Source organism: Chroicocephalus ridibundus, chromosome 5 (assembly GCF_963924245.1).
Source record: "Chroicocephalus ridibundus chromosome 5, bChrRid1.1, whole genome shotgun sequence".
Classification (NCBI taxonomy): domain Eukaryota; kingdom Metazoa; phylum Chordata; class Aves; order Charadriiformes; family Laridae; genus Chroicocephalus; species Chroicocephalus ridibundus.
In genome coordinates this window covers 17,100,047-17,123,699 of record NC_086288.1, presented here as the reverse complement: position 1 = coordinate 17,123,699, position 23,653 = coordinate 17,100,047, and the positions used below count along the sequence as shown (strand labels likewise).

The window sequence follows — 23,653 nt, the reverse complement described above, 5'->3', positions numbered from 1 at the left end:
ATAAGTTTTTTCTTTGTGAAGATGGTTTTGAGTGTGTGACTGAAGTACGCTCACCACATACTAGAATTCTGAGTGTAAGCTTACCACTGACTTCTTGAAGAAAGACCTCACATAACATTAAGAGCTAACCTCTCAGCCACTCTGACCTGCGGTTTGGAGCTCAGGACAAAAGCCATTACTAATTGATTTTTGACTGGTTCCTAGAGAAGCCTCCAAATGTGAGTGGCACAATTCCTCTTTCAACCAGATATGTATGAAGGACTTTTTGATTTTCTTTTATACTTTGAGGATCTAGTAGGAAAAAAAAAAAATAGGTCACTGTTCAGAAGGTTCTACTTACCAACTCTATTTTCTCATTGGCTATATGCAGTTGCCGAGTCAACTGTTGAAAGCCAGTCAGTTGATCCTAAAAAGAGAATTCAGAGCTTCCTATAATCATTATCATCATAAAGAGTATATAATTAGAGTTTTATAGTCAACTGAAAACATTTTCAAAAAAATTTATACATGTTGCGGGAAATTCAATATGCCTTTGTAGGTTTTAATTAGATTGCTTTTAGTGGTTGACCTAGGAATCTGGAACATCAGATTTACTACTGAAAAATGCATCTGAATTACACTCAGTTACAAATTGCCTCCTTCCAAAATTCACACACTTACTATCAAAATATGAAAGCATGCATGAGTAGTGCCTTTAAAGAGCCACACAGACCATGATGCTACTATAAGCAGTTTTGCTAAGCACAGCAGTAGATATGTACCTCTTAATTAAAAAATGTCTGTATGGACACGTTTAAATTGCTCTTTGCCGTATAGGATGTCTTGTGTTCATACAAAAAATTGTTCAATTAAAATCTTGAATCCCTGAACATGAACTCGTCATCCTAGGAAAACTAGCATAACACAGAAAAATCACCTGCAGCATGCCAAGTGTCTTCAGAGCATAGAGAGGACTCAAGTCCCCGAGCTGGAATATCTACTAATAGTGCTGTATTTATCTAACAGTCTCAAGGCCGAGCACATGCCAAAAACCTAACACCTCCCTTATTTACTACGTGCAACCCTTACAACAATATTCTCTCCCATCTTTGCTTTCTGACAATTCTAATTCTAATTGGTCTCACCCATTTCTATTTACTTCTCATAGCTATTTTCTGCCCCTCCGTTAAAAGCAAACCCTTTTTGTGGGAAACCAGTAGCATTTAAGAATAAAAGACACCTCAACCTCATTCTTGTTACAATGGCATTAAAATCCACCAAGAATTTAGTTACCAATGAAAAGTGGAATCTGACAGCCCTAAACCCTCCAACAGCTACCAATGACTCTGTATGCTCTATTATGTGGATGTCACCAGTAACTGACAATGCAATACAAGAAATAATCTAACAGAAGGAACAGGAGCAAAAAGTTGGAACTACGCGTAGATAAGAAAGCCCTCATAACTATTACTTGAAATGATTATGAAACTTCACAGAGCACAATAGCTGTACAGATATTTTTCCTGTTTCTCAGAAAAGAGCATATTGCTGAGGAGGACTTAATACCACAAAAGAACAAAAATTAGTAAAAAAGATTTCTGTTATATAGGTGAGCTGTAACTGTGCGCACAAGTCTAGTGTACTTGAAAATGGAAAGGAAATGTCAAAAATTTCTAGCTTCTCTTCACAGACCTAGAAATTTCTGTAGTGAGGTACATAAAAGCATGAAGCTTTCTATTAGTTCTTCATACACCGAGCATCTTTATATAGCTCGTCAGAGCAAAACAGCTTTTCTGATCTAAGATTTCCTGAAAGGCCTTCCCCAGGAACAGCAGAAGAGAAGCAGGCTGCTGAACACAAGCTAGCATTAGAAGAATCCCAGTGAACTTGAACAGGAAATGAAGACTACTTTTCACACTATCCCACTGTGATCTTACAAACAAAATTTGGAATTCAAACACAGGAGAAAACATGAAAGACTTCCACCTTCGAATTCAGAAATCTTTGGCAGCTTTTTCAGTTGTTGAACTCTACTGAAGACTTCCAACCACAAAATTCAAACACATGATTACTTATATGCACGTACACATATATGCATGAAGACTCAGACTCAGTGCATGCCCCAAGTTCCTGCCCATATATTTGAAATAAGGAACTTTTCCAATTCTAACAGTGCATTTAGCTGATGAATCAGTAATAACATCCAACCACTTTTTTTTTTAGATGACTATTATGGAAAATAATTAACAGCACTAGTACAACCCCCCCCACTTCAGTTTGACTACACACAGACCCAGAATTTCTACAGTATAGAAAGACATTCCAAAATTAACAAAAACATAAGTAAAAATTACTTTCTGCTTTTGCCTTTCAGCCACGTGAATCTGTGTTTCAGTCATACGTTCCTGGTACTGCTGCTGGAGTCGATCATGCTCCTGTAATACAGTCTGCCAGAGCTCAATTGCTTGTTCTTTTTCCTGTTACAGAACAATGGTTTGTATAAAATATTCTATTATAGTACATTTACCTTCGTCTATCATTCTCTAAAACTAAGAGGTCTTAACTTCTATTTTGAAGAAATGCCATTTTCTGTACTTTTCTCTGCACGCATTACAACTACACAGACAAAACACCAAATTCAGATGCAGAAAAACAGAAACTTCCAACTACAAGTGAACTGCAAGTTTCCCAGATATTTTTTTTTCAGCTCAAACTTTTACAGGTATTTACTGTAGGCCTACAGTATATATAATATAACACCAAAATTCAACTGGCAATTTAACTATACCTTAATCAAACGCAACAGGATTGATACCTTATTTTAATAAGGTCAAAAAAATTTGCTTATCTTTTCAGATTTAAATATTATTTTCTATACCCCATATATACTTGCATCCTCATATCGCATTACAATGTTTTCTATTAAAATGACAAGCTACTACAAAAACTTGAATTGAACAAAGTAATTAATTAATTTCCTGGTCAGGAATTCAGTATAAAGGTCAAGTCAACTAGGTAAAATTACAGGCGCAAATTAATATTAAAAACTTCTTATATGGATCTAGGAAAGAAGTTCCTTCACATCTTTAAGTTGAAAGTCTAAGTACTTGTTTCGTTAGCTACAGAAAGTTAAGAGGGCTCAGGAACTCTGAACAAACGAATTCTGAACCAAGAAATAAAACAGCTTCCCTTAATCTGCCAGAGCACAAGAAGAGAAATAAAACAGTACAAACGTTTCATCTCACACACTTGATTCGTCAGTTGTAGTTGTTCTTGAAGGTTTCTCACTATGTCTTCATCTGCAGGAATATCAGTTCCCAAAGGCATGAAAGGAAGAGCCTCCAGTTGCTTCTCAAGAGCCTCTTTCAACTCTGCATGCAGCCTGAAATTAAAAGAGCTAAGTTCAGCAGAGTATTTAACAGGGATTTTTTTTTTTAACAACTGAACTATACTGTACCTTCAATCTGTACATACTATTTACTTCTAAGTCATATTTAAATCTATTAAGTTGTTTTCTATAAACACAACAGACAGTTTGAAATAGTTTAATATCTAGTTCTTTTAAAGATATGGTTAAATCTCCTAAACCAGGTGCTGTAATTTATGTTAAGGACTTAAAGACTGTAAGGTCATGCGAATTAAATCTTCAACTATTAAGTAGATCCAAGAGATTTCAAGGTTCTAGAAAAAAACACAACTTTTTAAGGTTTAGAAATCATAAAAAACAGCAGTAGTAACAGGGCAGTGCAATTATTTACCTTTCATTTTCCTTGGTGACTTCTTCAAATTTTTGTCTCATCTTGCTCATTTGTGCCTAATACAAAAACATGACAGAGCAAGCACTCATTTAAGTGACACAACCTTTGGTAATTCTTTCACCTTTTAATTCTGAGTGATAATGTAAAAGATGGACAATTTAATTCAGCATAATACAGTAAATGAAAGTCACTTTCTTTCCTAAGGAAAATCACAGGATGCCACTTAAATTTAACAGCTGTGAAGTCCTGTTATACCAAAGTGTTCAGAAGTTATTATAAGCATTAAACTTACCTTTTGGAATTCTTATAGCTCTTACAGATTAATTCTTAATTAACTCAAGTTCTTTTACGGATACAGTGGATAACTCTCATCATTTATGCAGTAAGCATTTGAGAAAAGAGTTTAGGAATTAACTGAGAAGAAACTTGAGTTACATGAGTCAAATGGACTGTTTTATTAACTAAATACTGCAAGAAACCCATAGTGCTTCTATTGCCTTCTGAAATCGACCAAGCTTGAAGGCTGTATTTGCAGAATCTTTATGATGGTCAGATCAAAGAAATTAAATGCATTAAAGCAAAACCAGAGTATAACATCTGCCTGTAGATCACAAGCAAAAATTGCCTTCTATATGATACAGGTTTTAATTATTAAACATATCACCTTGCTTTTTGGTGCTCATATGAAGCATTAAAAAGTTTCATTTTTCTGTGGTTAAAAGGAGGACAGTCCCCCTCCATCTCAGCCTCCATGATAATAAACACTTAAAGAATTATTTGAATCCAAAGAGTTATTAAGAATGAAGAAGGCTGGGTATATCTACACTTGCAGGACTTAGCTGGACTGCACGGCCAAGATCAGACCTGTAAGGAAAGAGGGAAACAGCTGCCTCATCTGAATGTCACTTAGGAAAATACCTGCAATCCTATCAAACACATAGAGAAACAAAACATGCATTTTTCATTTCACAATATTACTTCTCCAAGCGCACAGTAATCTCTGCAATTCAGACAATCAGGAACTCACCAGGCAGAAGGAGGGGAACTAGGAGATGATGGGGGGGAATGGAAGCAGGTACCTGCTCGGAAGAGCAGGAGAGCCCCCTCCAGACCCCCATGCCCCCCCAGGTGCCCATACAGAACAGATATGGGCCTCTGGAGGTAGATGATGAGGGAACTAAGGATGCTGATAAAGCCCCATTCAGGGAGTTGCCAAAGCAGCCAGCTCCACGCATTAAGACTGCTTCTGTGAAGAGCAGGAGGAGGGCAATAGTCATAGGGGGGTCCATTCTGAGGGGAACTGAGGGTCCCATATGCAGGCTGGACCCTTCCCACAGGGTGGTCTGCTGCCTCCCTGGGGCCCGTGTTAGGGATATAGCCAGGAAGCTTCCTGGCTTGATACGGCCCTCAGATTATTACCCTCTTTTGATCTTACAGGCAGACAGTGATGGACTAGAGAGTAGAAGTCTGAGGGCAATGAAGAAAGATTTCAGGGCCTTGGGACGGCTTGTCAAGGGTTGGGGAGCACAAATTGTGTTCTCCTCTGCCCTTCCAGTTCTGGGGACTGACGAAAGGGTGAACAAGAAAATTGGACAGATCAACACCTGGCTCCAAAACTAGTGCTATGAGCAGGGCTTTGGGTTCAGTGATCATAGTTTGATCTGCAGGACACCGGGCCTGCTCGCTAAGAATGGGAAAACCCCATCCCAAAAAGGGGAAAAGGGTACTAGGCCAAGAGTTAGCAAGGCTCATGGACAGGGCTTTCAACTAGAATCGAAGGGGGAAGGGGATAAAACCAGGCCCACTAGTAATGAGCCTAGGGATAAAGGGCCAAGGATGGGGGCGAAATCGGTAGTCCAGCTCAAGTGCATCTACACGAATGCACGTAGCATGGGCAACAAATGGGATGAGCTGGAAGCCATTGCGCAGCAGGACAGCTATGATGTAGTTGCCATCACAGAAACGTGGTGGGATGACTGTCACAACTGGAATGCTGTGATGAATGGCTATAAGCTCTTCAGAAGGGACAAGCAAGAAAGGAGAGGTGGGGGTGTGGCTCCGTACATTAGGGAATGTTTTGATTGTATAGAGCTAGATTCCAGTGACGATAAAGTCGAATGTTTATGGGTAAGGATGAAGGGGAAGGGAAATACGGGAGATGTTGTGCTGGGAGTATGCTATAGACAACCCGACCAGGATGAGGACACAGATGAAGTATTCTATAAGCGGCTGGCTGAAATCTCGCAATCGCCAGCCCTTGTTCTGGTTGGGGACTTCAACCTGCCGGGTATCTGCTGGAAATATAACACAGCAGAGAGCAGGCAGGCTAGGAGGTTCCTTGAATGCATAGAAGATAACTTCCTGACACAACTGGTAGGTGAGCCTACCAGGGGAAGTGCCTTGCTAGACCTACTGTTCACAAACAGAGAAGGACTCGTGGGAGATGTGGTCAGAGGTTGCCTTGGGTTTAGTGATCATGAAATGGTCAAGTCTTCAATTCGTAGCGATGTAAGGAGAGAGGTTAGCAAAACCTGGGACTTCCGGAGGGTGGCCTTTGGCTTGTTCAGGACACTGGTTGAGAGAGTCCCTTGGGAGACAGTCCTGAAGGGCAAAGGGGTCCAGGAAGGCTGGACGCTCTTCAAGAAGGAAATCTTAAAGGCCCAGGAGCAGGCTGTCCCCAAGTGTTGCAAGTCTAAAGGGCAGGCAGAATGGCCAGTCTGGATGAATAAGGAACTTCTGATGGAACTTAGGAATAAAAGGAGGGTTTACCACCTTTGGAAGAAGGGACAGGCAACTCAGGAGGAGTACAGAGATCTCATTAGGTTATACGGAGCGAAAATTAGGGAGGCAAAAGCCCAGCTGGAGCTCAACTTGGCCACTAACATTAAGGACAACAAAAAAAGCTTTTCTAAATACAACAACAAAAAGAGAGCCAGGGAGAATCTCCATCCCTTACTGGATGCGGGGGGGAAAGTTGCAACTAAAGACAAGGGGAAGGCTGAGATACTTAATGCCTTTTTTGCCTCCATCTTCAATAGTCAGACCAGCTATCCCCAGGGTGCTCAGCCTCCTGAGCTGGAAGATAAGGATGGAGAGCAGAACAACCCACCCATAATCCAGGAGGAAGCAGTCAGTGATCTGCTTCTGCACCTAGAGGTACATAAATCTATGGGGCTGGACGGGATTCACCCAAGAGTACTCAGGGAGCTGGCGGGAGAGCTCACCAAGCCTCTCTCCATCATTTATCAACAGTCTTGCTCAACAGGGCAGGTACCAGACAACTGGAGGGTGGCTAATGTGACGCCCATCTACAAGAAGGGTCGGAAGGAGGATCCGGGAAACTACAGGCCTGTCAGCCTGACCTCGGTACCAGGAAAGATCGTGGAGAGGATCGTCTTGAGCAAGCTCTCACGGCAAGTGCAGGGCGGCCAAGGGATCAGGGCCAGCCAGCATGGGTTTAGGAAAGGGAGGTCCTGCTTAACCAACCTGATCTCTTTCTATGACCATGTGACCCACCTTCTGGATGCGGGGAAGGCTGTGGACGTTGTCTGTCTGGACTTTGGTAAGGCCTTTGACACCGTCCCCCACAGCATTCTCCTGGAGAAGCTGGCGAATCACGGCATAGACAAGTGTACTCTTCGCTGGGTTAAAAACTGGCTGGATGGCCATGCCCAGAGAGTTGTGATTAATGGGGTGAAACCCTCTTGGCAGGCGGTCACTAGTGGTGTCCCTCAGGGCTCAGTTTTGGGGCCGGATTTGTTTAATATCTTTATCACTGATCTGGATGAGGGGATTGAGTGCACCCTCAGTAAGTTTGCAGACGACACCAAACTAGGTGGGAGTGTTGATCTGCTTGAGGGTAGGAAGGCTCTACAGAGGGACCTGGACAGGCTGGATCGATGGGCCAAGGCCAACTGTATGAGGTTTAAGAAGGCCAAGTGCCGGGTCCTGCATTTCGGTCACAACAACCCCAAGCAACGCTACAGGCTTGGGGAAGAGTGGCTGGAAAGCTGCCCGGCAGAAAAGGACCTGGGGGTGCTGGTGGACGGCCAGCTTAACATGAGCCAGCAGTGTGCCCAGGTGGCCAAGAAGGCCAACAGCATTCTGGCTTGTATCAGGAATAGCGTGGCCAGCAGGAGCAGGGAAGTGATCGCGCCTCTGTACTCGGCACTGGTGAGGCCTCACCTCGAGTGCTGTGTTCAGTTCTGGGCCCCGCTGTACAAGAGGGACATTGAGGTGCTGGAGCGTGTCCAGAGGAGAGCTACCAGGCTGGTGAGGGCTCTGGAGCCCAGGTCATACAAGGAGAGGCTGAGGGAGCTGGGCATGTTTAGCTTGGAGAAGAGGAGGCTGAGGGGAGACCTCATTGCCCTCTACAACTGCCTGAAAGGAGGTTGTAGAGAGGTGGGTGTTGGCCTCTTCTCCCAAGTGAATAATGACAGGACCAGAGGAAACGGTCTGAAGTTGTGGCAGGGGAGGTTTAGATTAGATATTAGGAAGAATTACTTTACTGAAAGAGTGGTCAGGCACTGGAACAGCTTGCCCAGGGAAGGTGGTTGAGTCACCATCCCTAGAGGTGTTTAAGAAAGGTCTAGATGGGGCACTTCAGGGCATGCTCTACTGGCAGAGATTGTAGGTTGTTTGGTTGGACTCGATGATCTCAAAGGTCCTTTCCAACCATGAAGATTCTATGATTCTATGAATATCCCAACCTTTCCACAGAAAGCTCTCCGTTCCTCCATTTGAGGCAGACTGCAGTCCAGCAAGTCTGCGAAGCAAAGAGCCGGCATACTTTCCTTTATTGACAAAAACTCATGGCCTAGATACTAATACTATAAAATACTAAGAATATAGTCTGAAACGTTAGGAACCTCCATACCTGATAAAGCTGCTGCTGTTCTCTCATTTCTTCCAAGTGTTTATCATACTGCGCGATTAGAGTTGACAACCTAAAAAGTTGAAAAACATGCTTAGAGTAAATTTGTAAATGCCAAAACATTGTTCTGATAATTAACTAGTTTTAAAGAATTCTTAATCTAGAGAACAGAAGAAACAGTCACTTTTTCTTCATTTCCAAGCTCGACATTCACCAGAATCAAATGAACAAATTTAATTATTACTTTTAAAGTATGATCATTAACAGCAGTTTTCCTGTATAACAAAACTAGAACGTGGGACATTATAAATGAGCATTAATATAACATTAATATTGCATACATAGGATCCCAAATGATTAAAAACTAAACTTTGTTACGCCTTTCATATGGAATAGTAAAGTGGCCTATAAGACAATGTAAAATAATATAGTTCTACTTATATAGCTTTTCCTACCTAATATTTTTGTAATTGATAGTAATTCTCTGAAAATTCTGTATTAGTCTAGAGCCTTAAAAGCTAACAAGAAATGACAGGTTATTTTTATAACAGGAAATGACAATGATTATTAAACAATTTACTAATAGGCAACTGTTAGTTGAAGACAGTGAAACAGGCAAGATCAGTACAATCTTACCTGCACTTTTGTTTCTTATCTTAAAATTTAGACCAGAGAATTCCTTCATTCATCTCTCATCCTTTGTTTTACAGATTATGGAAGAAAAGTCATATATTTAATTTACTGAATAAACAGAATAATATCTAAAAACAACCGCTACAGGAACACTTTTACAGACTCCACTCAAGTTCTCAGAGCTGCGAACACATGTAAGACCAGGTTCACCTGGATATTTACACTTTTAAAAGCATGTGACAATTTTGTTTGAATACTTTGTAGTATTCCCACTTATCACTTGGAACCAGTTACCTTTGGTCCGTCATCCTGGATCCTGATATGCCATCACCACCAGGGGCATTTTTCTGTAATGAAATACTTTACAGATTAGAACTTGCACTTGACTACATGCAGTTTTAAATCTTTGTATGAAACCCAAAGCTGTTGTTCTGCTTGTACTGTAACCATACACAATACCCCACATGATCATTTTCAAGTTTATGTTCAAAAATCCTCAAGCGCTGGCCCAATTTAAAAAAAGTATCTTTCTTTTTTTTTTATTTTTCTGGAGATGCTCTGACAGAAAGCATAATTGCAGCTGAGGGGGAATCATCTCACTCTTAAAAGAACAATCATAAGTTTCTGTAAGTGCTAAGTTCCCTTCCGTGCACCTCAGCATCGAGAAAGTGCTGATGCCCTAGTTTCTGCATGCTTTCAGACAGCCTCATAGTACCCAGCACAAAAAGTTATCTCAACATGAGACCAATCTCTTAAAAAAGCAAAGTCTGTAGAAGTGAAAAAGTCCACTAAAGTAGAAATCAAGCATTCTCTCAGGCATATGTTCTCCTGCAGACGACAAACTTTTGAAAATGCACCAAAAATACCAGAATTCACCGTAACGACAGTTTTATTCTGCTGTTGCTGTTTGGAAAAACAACAAGCAACTCTAGAGTTGTGTGATGGACCCAAAGCAAGACCAGGCCACGCTGAAGTAGGCTGTGCTCTACGTCTGCAAAGACGTTTGTCACAAAAACTCATCACAAAAATTCTTACTACTTCCATCCCTGAGTTCACATACCTGCTCATCAGTAGCTCTTAAAATCTCGTCTGTTTCGTACTGTCCAAGTGCCACATTTAGCCTCTGATCTGAAAAATACGAAGTTTGAGAATCAGTTACATGTGCCATTATCTACATAAACTTGACTGGCAGTCAGAAATATGTTTAACAGTGTAGTGCTCTGAGGGCACACAATGTGTTTCATAAAATTCTTCTATTTAGCATCATTATTTTAATGAAAACAGGACTTGGAAAAGCCTACAAAGACCATGTAATAATAGTGAACTGCTTTTCTTTCATATTCATTCTGTTTTCTTTTAGAAATTACAAAAATTTTCTGCCTAGAAAACCCACAAACACATAAACATCTTAATGATTCACGAGGTCTAAGTGCAACAAATCACACTATGTGTCCAATTCAATTAGCTGGATGTTTGACAATTAACCTATTATTGGGAACTCAACCCTGCAGTTGTCAACAAACTTTCAACAAACTTAGGTCAAGAGAGCTTCACTGAGAAATGGATCTGAGCACTCAAGCATATCCAGAAGAAACCCAAACATGAATTACGAAATGCAGTCTGTCAGTATCCGCTTTTTCTGAAAGAAGCAAAGCATAGTGAGTAATGAGATTTCACACTGCTGAGCTGGGAACATCATCTAACTTTAGCTATTGGGATTTCAGAGACTACTTGTACTACAAATGGAAGAACCAGCAGAAGGTTGGAAGAGAGAAATAACTCTCTTCTTTCCAAGCTCCTTCCACTTGTTCACGGAGCATTCTTTGATCTAACAAAAATGTAGCATAACCAGCTAGTCAAAAGAAGTGATTATCCTGCTGTATTCAGCCTTGGTGCAACCTCGCCTCCAGTACTGCGTGCAGTTCTGGGCCTCACTGTTTAAGAAGGATGTGAAGGTCCTTTTATGTGTCCAGAGGAGGGCAACAGAGCTGGTGAAAGGGCTGGAAGGAATGTCATATGAGGAGCAGCTAAGGACTTGGTTTGTCTAGTCTGGAGAAAAAGAGGCTGAGGGGCAACCTCATTGTTGTCTACAGCTTCCTGAGCAGGGGAAGTGGAGAGGGAGGCGCTGAGCTCTTCTCCCTGGTATCCAGTGACAGGATGTGTGGGAATGGTTTAGGCATTTCTTTACTGAGCATGGTCAAACACTGGAGCAGGCTTCCTAGAGAGGCAATCAATGCCCCAAGCCTGTCAGTATTAAGAGGTATTTTGACAGTGCCTTTAATAACATGCTTTAACTTTTGGCTGGTCCTGAATTGGTCAGGCAGTTGGACTTGGTGATCATTGTAGGTCCCTTCCAACCGAAAAATTCTATGCTATTTTAAAAGTATCCCAGTGACACCTTTGTGACTGGAACAGGTAAGGGGGAAGAAAAAGAAAGTCAGGAAGGTAATGCATACATTTAGATTTAAAACAACTTCATGCCTATTTTTCTTGATACGCATGCCATGGTTCTTTTTCTGCTTCTAATCTTCTAAAGGAGAATATAGGAAAAAGACAGAGGGGATAGAAAGGAGGTAATAGTAAAAAGATGCCAAGGAACAGGAAGGGCAAAGTGGCTGCCCTCACCAGCCAAAGCAATGTGCAAACATAAGAGGCCATAGGAGCAAAATGGGACAAATCTTAAAAGACCCCTTACAGAGGTGCTCACCTTCAACAGTGAATCATTAAATACATTCTGATAAAAGTTCTACATATTTAGTAGCTTATCACAAAAATATGGAATGGAATGGATGAATTATTATTTGTAGGGTTGGCTGCCGATACTGCAAAAAGCATTCAGGTAAAACTCAATTTGTAACTGATCAGTGCCAGAGACTAGCATTTCATTCTAAGAAGCTTCTTTACAGCTACATATTTAACACAGCAAATATTTATTCTGCAAAGCTAAATATAGTAGTGCTTAGAGAATCTCTTTTTATGTGTATTACACACATTCGGCATTTTAGAACTTTGATTTCACATTCATGAAACAAGAGAAACATCAATCCATATATCAGACTTACAGCAGGCCTCAAGTAACTTATGTCTAAGCTGGCAAGCAAGCCAACTTCAAATTTGTCTTTTGGCACCTTTCAAAACGTATGAAGTTTTTTTAAAGAGACAATTAAACTCCTTGATAGAAAAGGGAACTCTTACCACTTTACAGTGAATGTAGTCTGAGCTCTATTTAGAGCCTAAAGATTTATAAAATAAGAAGCTACACCCAGGCAAACTAAACATGTATAAAAAAATAAAATACCAATATTTCAAAATCCATGATTTGTTCACATCACAGTATAACAAATGTTCATGCAAAGCTCGATAAAGATATGGGCTTTTGAGCCATGATTCCGTTGGCTCAAACAGAAGCTTTTCTGCTACTAAGGTCCTCAGAATGAAGAGCTGGTCTTTCACCTTGGGCCACCCACAGCTGTCATATAAAGTTTAGTATCAACCGAGATTTTGATTTTTGAGTGAAGCACAGCCATAGCATTTCATGCACTGTGATCCTGTCACACTACCTGCCATGGTATCAAGTTTTCCCGCAACACTAATTAGCGACAGGGACAGTAACTTTCTTGGGACAACACACCAACCCATTCCCTATTCATAGGGATATAAACTGTGCAGAAGCAAATTTTGCTGGTAAGTAATTAAAGTGTACTCTGATTCAGTCATATTAAGCTTACATTAAAATTATCACAATTGGAACAAAGACCACTTAATTAAAAGCACCAATTTTAGTCTGCAAAGCAAATTTTATGAGTAACTGACAAGACAGCTTTTTTGGCTTCCAGGTGTAAGCCAAGCGTAGGAAATGCAGTTGTTTATTAACTAAAGAGGCATTATGACAAAAATGCACGTGTTTCTGGCTATAACCCTCATTAGTAGCTTTTAATTATTAGTCTCCAAGGTAACCAAAAAACAGTTTTGATGCTGTTACTGCAGCAGTTGTCAACAGAAACACTAGAAGAGCTACAGAATACAAATCTTCGTTGCTACAACCACAGGCAAGAGGGTTTCTACCCTCTGTGGGAGCTGACCCCAGCTCCCCAGAGGCAGCGTCCAGGCCTCGGCTCCACCGCTCCCCCCATCACGCAGCCCCGGGGCAGCACTCCGGCCAACCCGGCCATACGTGGCTGGCGAGCGGGCAGCCCACCCCTCGCGGAGACCTCACCTGGCTCTCCCCCGCTGCCGAGCTCAGTGGCCATATTTCCAGCGGAAAGCTTCACCGCCCCACGGAGAGCTACGCCTCGGGAAAGCCCACAAAAAGCCCGGGGAGCGGCCGGTAACTTCGGCCGCCCGCCGCCTCTCAGCAACCGGCGCGGGACCCAACGGCGCCCCGGTCACGCGGTAGCGCAGCGGCGGGAGGGAGGGGCGGAGTGGGGCGCGTGCGCATGCGCGGCGGGGCTCGGCTGGGCTCTGTGAGGCGGCGGCGGCGGCGGTCAGGCAGCGGGTGGTTCTCGAGCTGCCGGGGAGCCGAGTTTCCTTTCAGAGTTGCAAGAAATCCCTCGTTAAACTTCTGTGAGGAACTTCTGGGTTAACGATAGGTGGTTACGCGTTAAATTTCTCTTCAGGAAGTGCCGCCGCTGCTGATAGTGGCTGGAGTAGCAGAGGGGTAACCGAAACCAGGAACAGTTTCCAGCCCTCTGAAATGAAATCTTTACAAGTAAAAGCTGCCGCCTCTTACGCGGTTTCCAGCTTTCCCCCTGTCCTCTTGGAGCAATTAAGAAAAACAGCGGTCTAATTACTTCCTCCTTGTTTTTTGTCCTCGTTAGCAGCGTTATCTCGTAAACCCCTTCGCGAGGGAGAGACGTGAGGTGATGAGGGGGGTGGCTTTCTCCTTGCTGGTGGGGTCTGAGGGTGTCAGCCGGCTGCTGTCAGCTGTGTAGCTTGAGGCCATGCAGTCCGAGTGCTTTTAAACGGCTGAGAAAGTACTTGCTGTAAAACTCTTTAATTTAGCATTTGCTTCTCTTTACAGTGTATTAACAGCTGGCTGAGGTGTAGTGTTAAAAGGTAATGAAAGGCCTCCTCTTGCTGTTTTAATTTACTTTTAGACCATTGCTATGTATTGCTGGTTTTATTATAGTTGAAATGCATGCTAATAACCAGCTTACCTAAGTCTATGTAATGTAATAAAGTTTGTATCAAGAGCTGTTAACTGGGGAAATCTTGCATTTGCTGTCCTGTAAGTTGAGCAACCTTAGCACTAGGCAGACCTCTAATGAAAGCTAGAGGTTTGCAGTTTTCCTTATTACTTTATTTATTTTTAAAATTTCATGGTTTTCTGTTCAAGAGCAATACTGGTATGTGTAGTCATAAGAGCAAGGCTATGGCGTATAGGGAAGTGTGATGCACGTGGTTACATCCTGTTTCATGTATTACACCTGCAGAATGTGGTAAGTTGTGCTTACCTTTCTGTGAGCTCCAAGAAAATGGGGATCTGCGTAGAGATGAAATAACCCCATTTAGTGTTCCCCACTGATGGAAACATGGTTACAGCAGCTACTGAGCTAGCACCTCTCTGGTCACAGGACTTAACAGCATGTGAGTAATTCTCAGTCAGGCTATGTACTGCCAGTTCCCTCCTTGTATGGATAGGAGATGTGTAAGGTAACAAATCAAGGATCATTCTTGTGGAAATGGAAAAGAACTCATAATACTGAGGAGGGGAGGCGTCAGGGGCCGTAAACTTTTTGGAAACTGGGCTCCACTGGTTCTTTTGTTTATCAAATAGGTTAAGGCTATTCTTAAGGTTTGTACAGTTATTTCTAAGTAATGGCAGCTGTTGGAGTGCAGGATTCTCTGTTCCTGCTACTCTGCAAGCATTCAGTGTGTTTAACAAGATGGGCTTGCAGTTTTCCGTGAAATCCTGTAGTTTGTCTCATTTACAATGACCACAAAGGAAAGCTGTACTTCATTATTTCATTTTTTGCATCTTGGATTCATGAAAGGTTTTTCTCAATCTATTTTTCTCATGGTACCAAATCATGTAAGATCATGTAGTGGAGACTTTGTTCTGTTCATCTCTTGTCTTGATAAATATTTCTGATGGTTTTGGAAGGTGTTTATTTAGGTACGTAGTTGAAATGCCTTAACCTTGTTAAGACTTCAGAGTGATTTGTAACCATGCAGGTATAAAAATCTATGAAAAGCATTCATGTAACTGTTTATTTAGTTGCTTTATAAAAGCTGGACTATTTCAGTTCTTCTGATGTGTTAAAACATAATTTGATGATTGACTTTGTACAAAAGTATGCTTTTTTCCCTGGCCAAGCAAACAGTGCCATTGTGCTGAAATGGAATCTGAGATCTTCTCTGACAGACCCTTCTTTCTGATTTAGGTATTATATGAAGATGGAATTTACAATTAAACACACATGGGATGGTTTACCTGTGAGCCATGAGCCAGTAACAATTGTGCTGAAGTCAGACAATGCAGGACTGCTAATGGAAGTTACTGCTCCCTTCTTTAATGATCCGCCAGCACCACTTGGAGAGCCAGGGAAACCTTTTAGTAGACTGTGGGACTATGAGGGTAAGTGTAACTGTTCTGCTGCGAATATATCTGATTTGTATAGTCACTGATATTCCTCTGTAGTTAATATGCCTGGTCTTTATTTAAGAGTCTGTGCTGGTTATTTTTTCAAACTGATCTAACGGTTGTGAGTGTATGATATCTAATTCAATTTGGTTTCTTTGGTCACATTACTGCTTTTAAATCTGAAGTGTAAAGTAAAAATTTTCCTTTCTGTTACATCCCAAGCAGTCTGTGAAGGAATACGGGGAAAGAATTTAGTTGTAATCACTGCCTTACCCTTAAACAGCTCCTTAAGTAACTATAAGCCTCATGCTATATTCAGCTGAAAACTACCCCAAACCGTATCAAGAGTGATGCTCTTTTTCTAGGTGGTGAATTGATTTTCATCACTAACACTGCTGACCATAAGGTGAGTTGTTGTTTTGAAGTAGTGCAACAATACGAATGACTGGGAAAAGAGGCAAATATGTTATGTCACTCGGTGGCCACAAAGAAATGCAGTCCAATGAGCTGGATTGATTTCAGGAATGATTGAGGTTGACGCTTCCTGATCCTGTCAATAGTATCGGCCCTCAGACTCAGTTTCTGGGTTACTGATATAACCTGTGGAATAACAGTGGCTTGACATACTTGAATGTCAAAATAATTTTGTGGCATAAATATGAATGCATTTGCAATAGGTAAATAGGAGTGAAATCCTAAAGGTAGGTTCTACTTTTGCTTTAAGAAGTAGAAAGCAATAGCTAAAATATGTCTATTTTAAAATAATCACTCTTCCAAAGCCTATTTGAGGAATCAGAATGCTTTTCTTACTCCATGGACAGCTAACATGAGGTAGTAGATTTGCCATATTCTTTTGCTCCTTCAAGAGGAGTGTTTCCAAAGCTGTAATTGGTAAAGTAAATAAAATTAGTACGGTGCTTTATAAAGGTCATTATGATGATAGGCGTTAAAAATAAAAACTCTTGAAGCTACAATTATGGCACAACATTTCAACTAGTTAGGAAGCTGTCAGTAGAATGTACATAGCTAGTCAAGCTCTGGCATGGCACAGGCCAAAAATCATGAGAACATAATTGTTTTAGTGGGATATGAAGGTCTCAGGATATTACAAAATAGTTAATATAAAATACTGACAGCATCGTGGTTTTTTTTTTTTTTTTTTTTAGTTGTGGAAGCATTTTTCCTGAGTGACAGAACTGAACACTATTTAGAAGTTGAACTTTGTCCGTAAGTACAGCACTCTGAAAAAGTCACAAATGTTAATTTGCATTTCCAGTTCTAATGCTTGTAAGATATATGTATGAGGAAGACTGGGTACAGAAATTCTTCCAATATGGGGAATGTACATATTTATGGCAAAACAGTATACTAATAACTTGGCATCATTTTAAGAAAATTGTGCTCTGCTTTTTTTGACAGCCATGGACAACACTTGGTGCTGCTGCTTTCTGGCAAAAGAAGAGTATGGGAAGTAAGCGGTCAAGTACATTCAAATGTACAGAAAAACTATTTGGTTTTAGGTACCTGTTGCCTGATTGGAAGATGACATTATCTCTTTTTTTTTTCTTCCTTTAACAGGAAGAACTTCCTTTAGAGTTTGAGGTGACCAGAATGAAAACTAAATGGGAGGGTAAAGCCCATCTTCCTTGGAGTTATTTTCCACCATCCGCTAACAAGTTCAATGCATTTGCAATTCATGGCTCAGGAGAAGACAGAAAATATGAAGCTCTTTATCCTGTGCCTCAACATGAACTACAGGAAGGACAGAAACCAGATTTGTAAGCATAGAATTAGCTCTTTTGTAATATAGTTGCACTATTCTTGGAATACTTGAAAAAGCTGATCTGGTTTTCAGACTGAATGCCACTAGAATTTTAATTATACTGCTTAACCCCAGATCCATTGGCACTGTACTTTGTATAAAGCACTGTGGCAGATAGCTGTAATTAGTGCTTGATTTCTATGTTGTCCCCTAGGTGCATAGAAAATGATGCATTCAACACCATTGGCATCTGTTTTATCACATTCCTCAGCTAAATTATAGATAGGTCGTTCTACTTTTTCCTTGCCTCCACCACCTCCTGAAGCGCTGTTTAGTGTTAATTTCACCAGATATGTTTCCAGTAAATCTCTTTTGTGTCTTCCCTACCGTTCTAAACAACCTCACCTCTACAGATGGTTCCACGTTATGGAAAAATTTGAAAAGGCAAATTAAACTGAAAAGGATAATAAAAGGATACCCAGTATCAAGAGAAAAACTAGAGTACCTTGATTTTTAAATGGTGTGTTGCACCTGTTTATTTTCTTTGACTGTGAGGCTTAGATGATTTGAAAGAAAACCTGCTACTTCTGGGCATTTTGTATAAATGACCTAGCTCTAGAGGGTACACTGTAGCTTTTATGCAAACTTGTTACTCAACAGACAATGACAGCCAGATGAGGTAAATTTTAGATAAGTTACTCTTTATTTGCCTTTATTTAAGAAAAACTTAGCTTCTATAACTGTTCATTTAAAAAAAATTTCTAAGCTATTGCTAATAAAATACATTCTCTTTACCAGTGTTCTGTAAGAAATAGATAATCTTAATTTTCTGTAGTAAACTGGAGAATGCCTGTAATATTTTTCAGGAAGGGATTCTTTCTATTCTTTCTATAGTACCACTTCCAAAAAACCCTTTGGCTTTCTCAGACATTGGTAGCAGATGCAATTATGTGAAGAGGTTGCTCCTCGCTACTTTCATTGCTCTTAGTTTGTCTTTGCTCTTACAAATTACTTCCTAATAAGAGAATTCCATTTACTTTGTTAAATGATTAGTGTAGTGTCAGATGTTCTATCTACTGTTTGGCAGTTGTTTAATGTAAGTATTAATTAGCAGTTGGCTTCAGTGTCTTCCTTCTATGGTTTCTGTATGGTAGCCTAAAGGAGAAATTCTTAGCAAGAACTGATTTATAATGCTTAAAACAAGACTTCTAGTATTATAGAAAAAATATGTTCACTAGCTTCATTATGCTATCCAGCCTTCCTCTTTTCTGTAAGGAAAGGATATCCCTGTGATAGAATTTTTCAATTGGTTGAGAGTTGGAATGCGGATAAGTCCTAAAGCAGGATATCACTGTGCTCTTGCTCAGAGTATGGTTCCAGGCAACGTAAGTTGAGGGAGTTTAAAAGGTGAGCGCTTCGTTAGCTTCACTTTACGCTGTGTGATACTTGTTCATTGCTGAGGATTTTGCTCTGTATTTTCCAGTACAAGGTTTTCAGGAACATACTAGTGTTTTTTATTTATAAACTCAAGTTTTGAAAAAGAACACATGGAATGGTGGTGACGGTCTTGTCCAAGAAAATCTGAAAATAAAGATAATTAAACCTATTGGGGTACTGCCTTTGATTAAGACTACAAGACTTAAAACTTTTTTTGGTTATTTCTCCTCTCTTTGCAGTCATCGCCTGGAATTTTTCAAAGATTTGAACCTGAAAGAGCTAATGGGAGAAGACTGGAAGCAGCCTGAATCAGATATATGGAAGTTTCTTCCTAATTAAATGGACTGAGGCCTACATTTTTATAGCATTAAGGTCAGATGAAGCTGTATGGAAACAACGTCTTCATTCTGAACAGAGTTTATAAATACCAGATTAGTAAGGCTTTCCTTGACACTAAAATCATTGATCGATCTTAAAATCAACTGTAAAGCATGTGGGCCGGTCGATTCTGAATGTATGAAGTTTGCAGCGACGTATGTTTCAGTTCATCTGGCGATGGAGTTTTTCATCTGTGCAAGAGATGAATCTACTCCTACCAATGAAGGAGAAAAAATGTGCTAAAATTACAGCTGTGTTTTCATAAGAGCTCTAAGCCTGACGAGGCCAGTATCTGGCTTGGAATCTTTCAGTTTCCTGTAGTTGCTACATTTCTGATGTATTTTCAGTGCTACTTGTTTGTTTCTTGGCTGTTGAATGAAATTCTTATGTGCCTGAACTGAATATAGCTATCGTGTCATTTTGTGGCCCAGTACTTGCATCTCAAGATGCTGTGGAGGTATAACACTACCCTTTCCCATACCTTCCTATACTTGAGGTTTTCCCTTGCACAGTGCTGAAGGGTGAACTTAATCTGTGTTACTTTATTAGCAGACCTCTCCGCTTCAAATTCGGTGCGGAATTTCTAGTGATATTTGGGTACAGAGGATAGATTTACAAGCAGTCTCATACATTCCAGGAAAAGTTTCTGCAACAAATAATGTTTACTAAAACCTTTTGATACAGTTATGTGGCTACAAAAGCTTGTTTGTTCCAAGACCTTGTCACATCACCTTAAGGATTCAGCTCAGACATATGAGAATTTTGTTTGCATGCCAGCTAATGTTGGAAGTACTCTAATTGTGTGTGCCTATACTTTCTACATATGGGCATGAATATTTTTAACAGTACTGAGTACTGTTAGATGGTAACATCTAATCTGTAAGCTCTCGCAGGATTTACAAATGAGGTGTTTCTTTTTTGTCTAGCATAGTAAGTGCTGCTTGATTGTGGCTGCTGACTTGATCCTATATAAATTAACTTAGAAAATAGGAAGCTTATCCACTAACAAGATCCTACATCTGAAAAGTACGTGACTTTAAAATCAAACTACTTCGGTTTAGTTCAGAATGAGGATTCAGAGCAAGACATGGTCCTCAGTCCTTTACTAGAAAGAGGACATCTTGCATCCTGTTGAAATGTCATTGCCACAGGGTACAACACAGTCAGTCATGTTCTGTAGTTTTGTGAGAAGGGTTGTTTTGGGAGTGTGAGAGACAATGTCTCAATCATAATTGAGGGAGCATCTTTCAGAAGTTATGCCCTGAGTATGTGGTGTTGGGTCTCATCCTTTTGTGTAGCACTTCCTACTGAACAATTTAGAATCCTTCAAGTTCTTGGAAAGGACTGGTGTACTTGAAGTCTAACATCCTGCTCAAAGCAGAGCTATTGTTGAAGCTAGATGAGTTTGCTTGGTGCCTTGTCTAGTTTTGAGAAAGTCCAAAGATGGCGCTTCAAAGGCTCTGGGTATACTCAACTAGTTCTGTTTTGGAAAGTTATCTAATTGCCATTTCCCATGCTGCAACTTGTGTCCATTGCCTTTTGTCCTTTCTCTGTGCATGTCCAAGAAGAGTGACTTTTTCTCTATAATTACTGATTAGGTAACTGAAGGTACTGTTAGGTCCCCATGGATTTCTTTAAATGTTGTCATTCTCAGTTTGCTTTTTGTGACTCTCGTTAGTAAGCACCTTCCACTCGGATAACACTGACAGACAACTTAAAGGTGTAACTTGGGTTGTGACTCAGAGACAGCAATGTTTCCAGGCCTTTCTTGTTTATTTAGCACATAAATGGTTCTAAAAATCTTCCATGTAGCTTTAGACATCAAAATGCTTGTAAAATTTTGCACAAGACTGCAGTCTCTAAGTCATTGCTAAAAGAATTCTCTGTTGTCTTCTGAGCTGATGTGCAGTAATAAGCATAGTCTGATGGTTGTGTTTTCTTTGCTGTCTTTAAATTTAACTCTACCTGTAAATTCTGTCTGAGAAGAAAAGAAGATGGGAATATCCTGCCTTTGTGAAGAACATCTCAGTGTGATTAATATCTGAGATACAATTTTACTTCAGAGGTTTTATTTGGCTTTAGATTCCCTTTTTGTACTTCCAGTTTTATAGAACTATACTTTCAAATTTAAGGATATTAAGCTTCTTCAGATGCAGACTTTGGCATCTCAGTGTTCTCAGCAATCCAATTGTTTTTGCTCTCTTTTAATTAGACACTATAGATTCCTTGCTATAAAGTGCCATCTGTTGAAAATTACAAGTATTGTACGTTCAATTGTTTGGCTTCTTTTCTACCTTCAATCCATGTACAGCTTTCTAAAGAATGACATCAGTTTGAAATATTGAATAATCCAATAAATGTTGATTAAAAACCATCTTCTAGATACTGACATCTCAAAGCTGCTTTTGAAATTTCAGTCAAAAGCAAAAAAAAAAATAATTTCACTAAACTTGTAGACTACACTTTAAACAGTCTGTCAAAAAAGTGTGTGCAAAGGTTCAAAATGAGTTTACTGTTTTTTCTCACAAAGGTTGTTTTCATGTGATGAATGATGTTCTGTATGTAAAAGACAGTAAATCAAATTATTTATTCAGAGGCTTCATCTCGCATTCATTCCCGCTTGAAACTTCAGATTTGACTTTGGATGCAAATTATAAAGTTTGAGCGAAATAGATTACTTTCACTAAATAAATAATTTAAAGTAAAATAATTGTCTCTGCAGTACAAAATGTAATGCTTGATGCTTCTGAAAATGGGATTTATCATATAGACTTTATTCAGGGCACATGCTACTCCACACTGCTGTCAGGTAGTTCACTTGTATGTTTCTAAGCTTTAAGAGTCTGTTTGAATTGTAAGTGATGGCTTTCATCAGAAGGTTTCCATATGGGTTCATGGAGTGCAGAGTTAGAACCTGGGCACTGACTTGTTTCTAAAGGTTTAAAGTTAAATTAATCCCTTAGTAGAAACTTGTAGGAGGGAGCAGGGAGTCTCTGCATCAGGCGTATGTTAGATGAAGTGTCTAGAAGGCACAGTGTCTTGGCACATAGTAGTGAATTCATAGCTCATCAATGGCCAATACAATGCCTGCCAGCATTGCTTAAAAGCTCCCAGGGGTTTGCAGGGATGAGTTCATTGAGATGACTAGCTAGTTTGTAGCTTTCTTGCTCTGATCTGCTTTTTAGCCAGGCTTTTTTTTTTTTTTTTTTTTTTTTTTTTTTAAATGCTGTGGAGTCCTGTTGTAGCCTGAATTGCCTCTCTGTTTTGGTGACATGCAAACATGAGGAAAAGACAAAGTAAACTGTTCTGCATGAGTTACATTTTAGTATGTGCTCGTTAAGTGTTAATCCTGGTTTAGAAGGAAAGCAATTCAATCCAGTCTAGCTCACTGTATGTGTGTATATACATGCGTACGTATATATGGGCATCAGCATTGTGCTGGTTTTGTATGTTGAACTTGTATCAAGAATAATACAGATAAATTCTCTAAATTGTCACACCAGATACACTTTATGTCGGATATCAACTTGATAAAATGCAAAGCTGCATGATGGAAAGCATAGATCACGCAAGCACTCTATCCACAAATCCATTTCACTTTCAAGTGGTTTTAACTACTTCAAACCTGTAAGCACTTCTTATCCATTGCTCTCTTAAAAAAAAAAAAAAAAAAAAATATCAACCTGTCTCATAAATGTTTCCTATGGATAATACTTGTCCTTGTGCCAGTTATATCATGTGATGTTCTTAATCTAAGATGCAGGAATTTTATTACTTTAGAAATGGGGGAATACCCACTGGGTGCTGCACAGTATTTGATTTTTTTTTTATTATTTTTTTTTTAGCTCTGCAGAGGCTTTAGACAACTTCAAATGTGACATTTAAAGTCTGCCATGACAGTGTTGTGGCAATTTTAAATTATTTTACCATATTTAGCGAGAATTCCTGAGGAAATTAGGCTGTTGGGTTATCGCTGCCTTCTTGCCTTTCTGACAATGTTGTCACCACCTTTTCCCCCACTACTTTTTTTTAAATCCAGTAGCCAACTTCAGCAGGAACAGACAGTCTCAAAAGATGCTGTATTCTTGCAAAATGTGTGGGCCTGAACAGCTGGAGGCAGTTCCTCACTGTAGCACCCCAAATTGAGGAAAAGGAGACCTCATCTTTTAGCCCTTATCCTGTAGTTGTAATGCCCGATACTCGAAGCAGTTGGTGCATGCGTAACTTCAGCTGTAGTACATATAGCATCT

General features: G+C 40.1%; 2 protein-coding genes across 6 annotated transcripts in view; one reads left to right on the top strand and one right to left on the bottom strand.

Annotated features, from left to right (window-relative positions):
- SCLT1 (sodium channel and clathrin linker 1) overlaps nucleotides 1-13,629 on the bottom strand; it is a 46,383-nt gene extending 32,754 nt beyond the window's left edge. Inside the window, exons 1-8 of the mRNA XM_063336236.1 lie at nucleotides 13,460-13,629; nucleotides 10,304-10,371; nucleotides 9,538-9,590; nucleotides 8,614-8,683; nucleotides 3,738-3,793; nucleotides 3,229-3,361; nucleotides 2,334-2,456; nucleotides 341-406 (exon numbers count right to left, since the gene is read on the bottom strand). Coding sequence (XP_063192306.1) covers nucleotides 341-406; nucleotides 2,334-2,456; nucleotides 3,229-3,361; nucleotides 3,738-3,793; nucleotides 8,614-8,683; nucleotides 9,538-9,590; nucleotides 10,304-10,371; nucleotides 13,460-13,493 — 603 coding nt within the window. The 5' untranslated portion in view covers nucleotides 13,494-13,629. The remainder of the gene's footprint in view (nucleotides 1-340; nucleotides 407-2,333; nucleotides 2,457-3,228; nucleotides 3,362-3,737; nucleotides 3,794-8,613; nucleotides 8,684-9,537; nucleotides 9,591-10,303; nucleotides 10,372-13,459) is intronic.
- Nucleotides 2,376-22,605, top strand: C5H4orf33 (chromosome 5 C4orf33 homolog). Of its 5 annotated transcripts, XM_063336237.1 has the most exons (8): nucleotides 2,376-2,472; nucleotides 6,776-6,893; nucleotides 9,321-9,437; nucleotides 15,627-15,820; nucleotides 16,993-17,053; nucleotides 17,246-17,297; nucleotides 17,405-17,604; nucleotides 19,265-22,605. In XM_063336237.1, coding segments are annotated over exons 3-8 (609 nt in total). In that variant the 5' UTR covers nucleotides 2,376-2,472; nucleotides 6,776-6,893; nucleotides 9,321-9,435; the 3' UTR covers nucleotides 19,365-22,605. The 5 variants fall into 5 exon arrangements, 3 of the variants coding, with proteins under 3 accessions (XP_063192307.1, XP_063192308.1, XP_063192309.1); XM_063336238.1 differs by lacking the exon at nucleotides 9,321-9,437; XM_063336239.1 differs by lacking the exons at nucleotides 2,376-2,472; nucleotides 6,776-6,893; nucleotides 9,321-9,437 and adding exons at nucleotides 13,707-13,806; nucleotides 14,264-14,298.
- The last annotated feature ends 1,048 nt before the right edge of the window (nucleotides 22,606-23,653 follow it).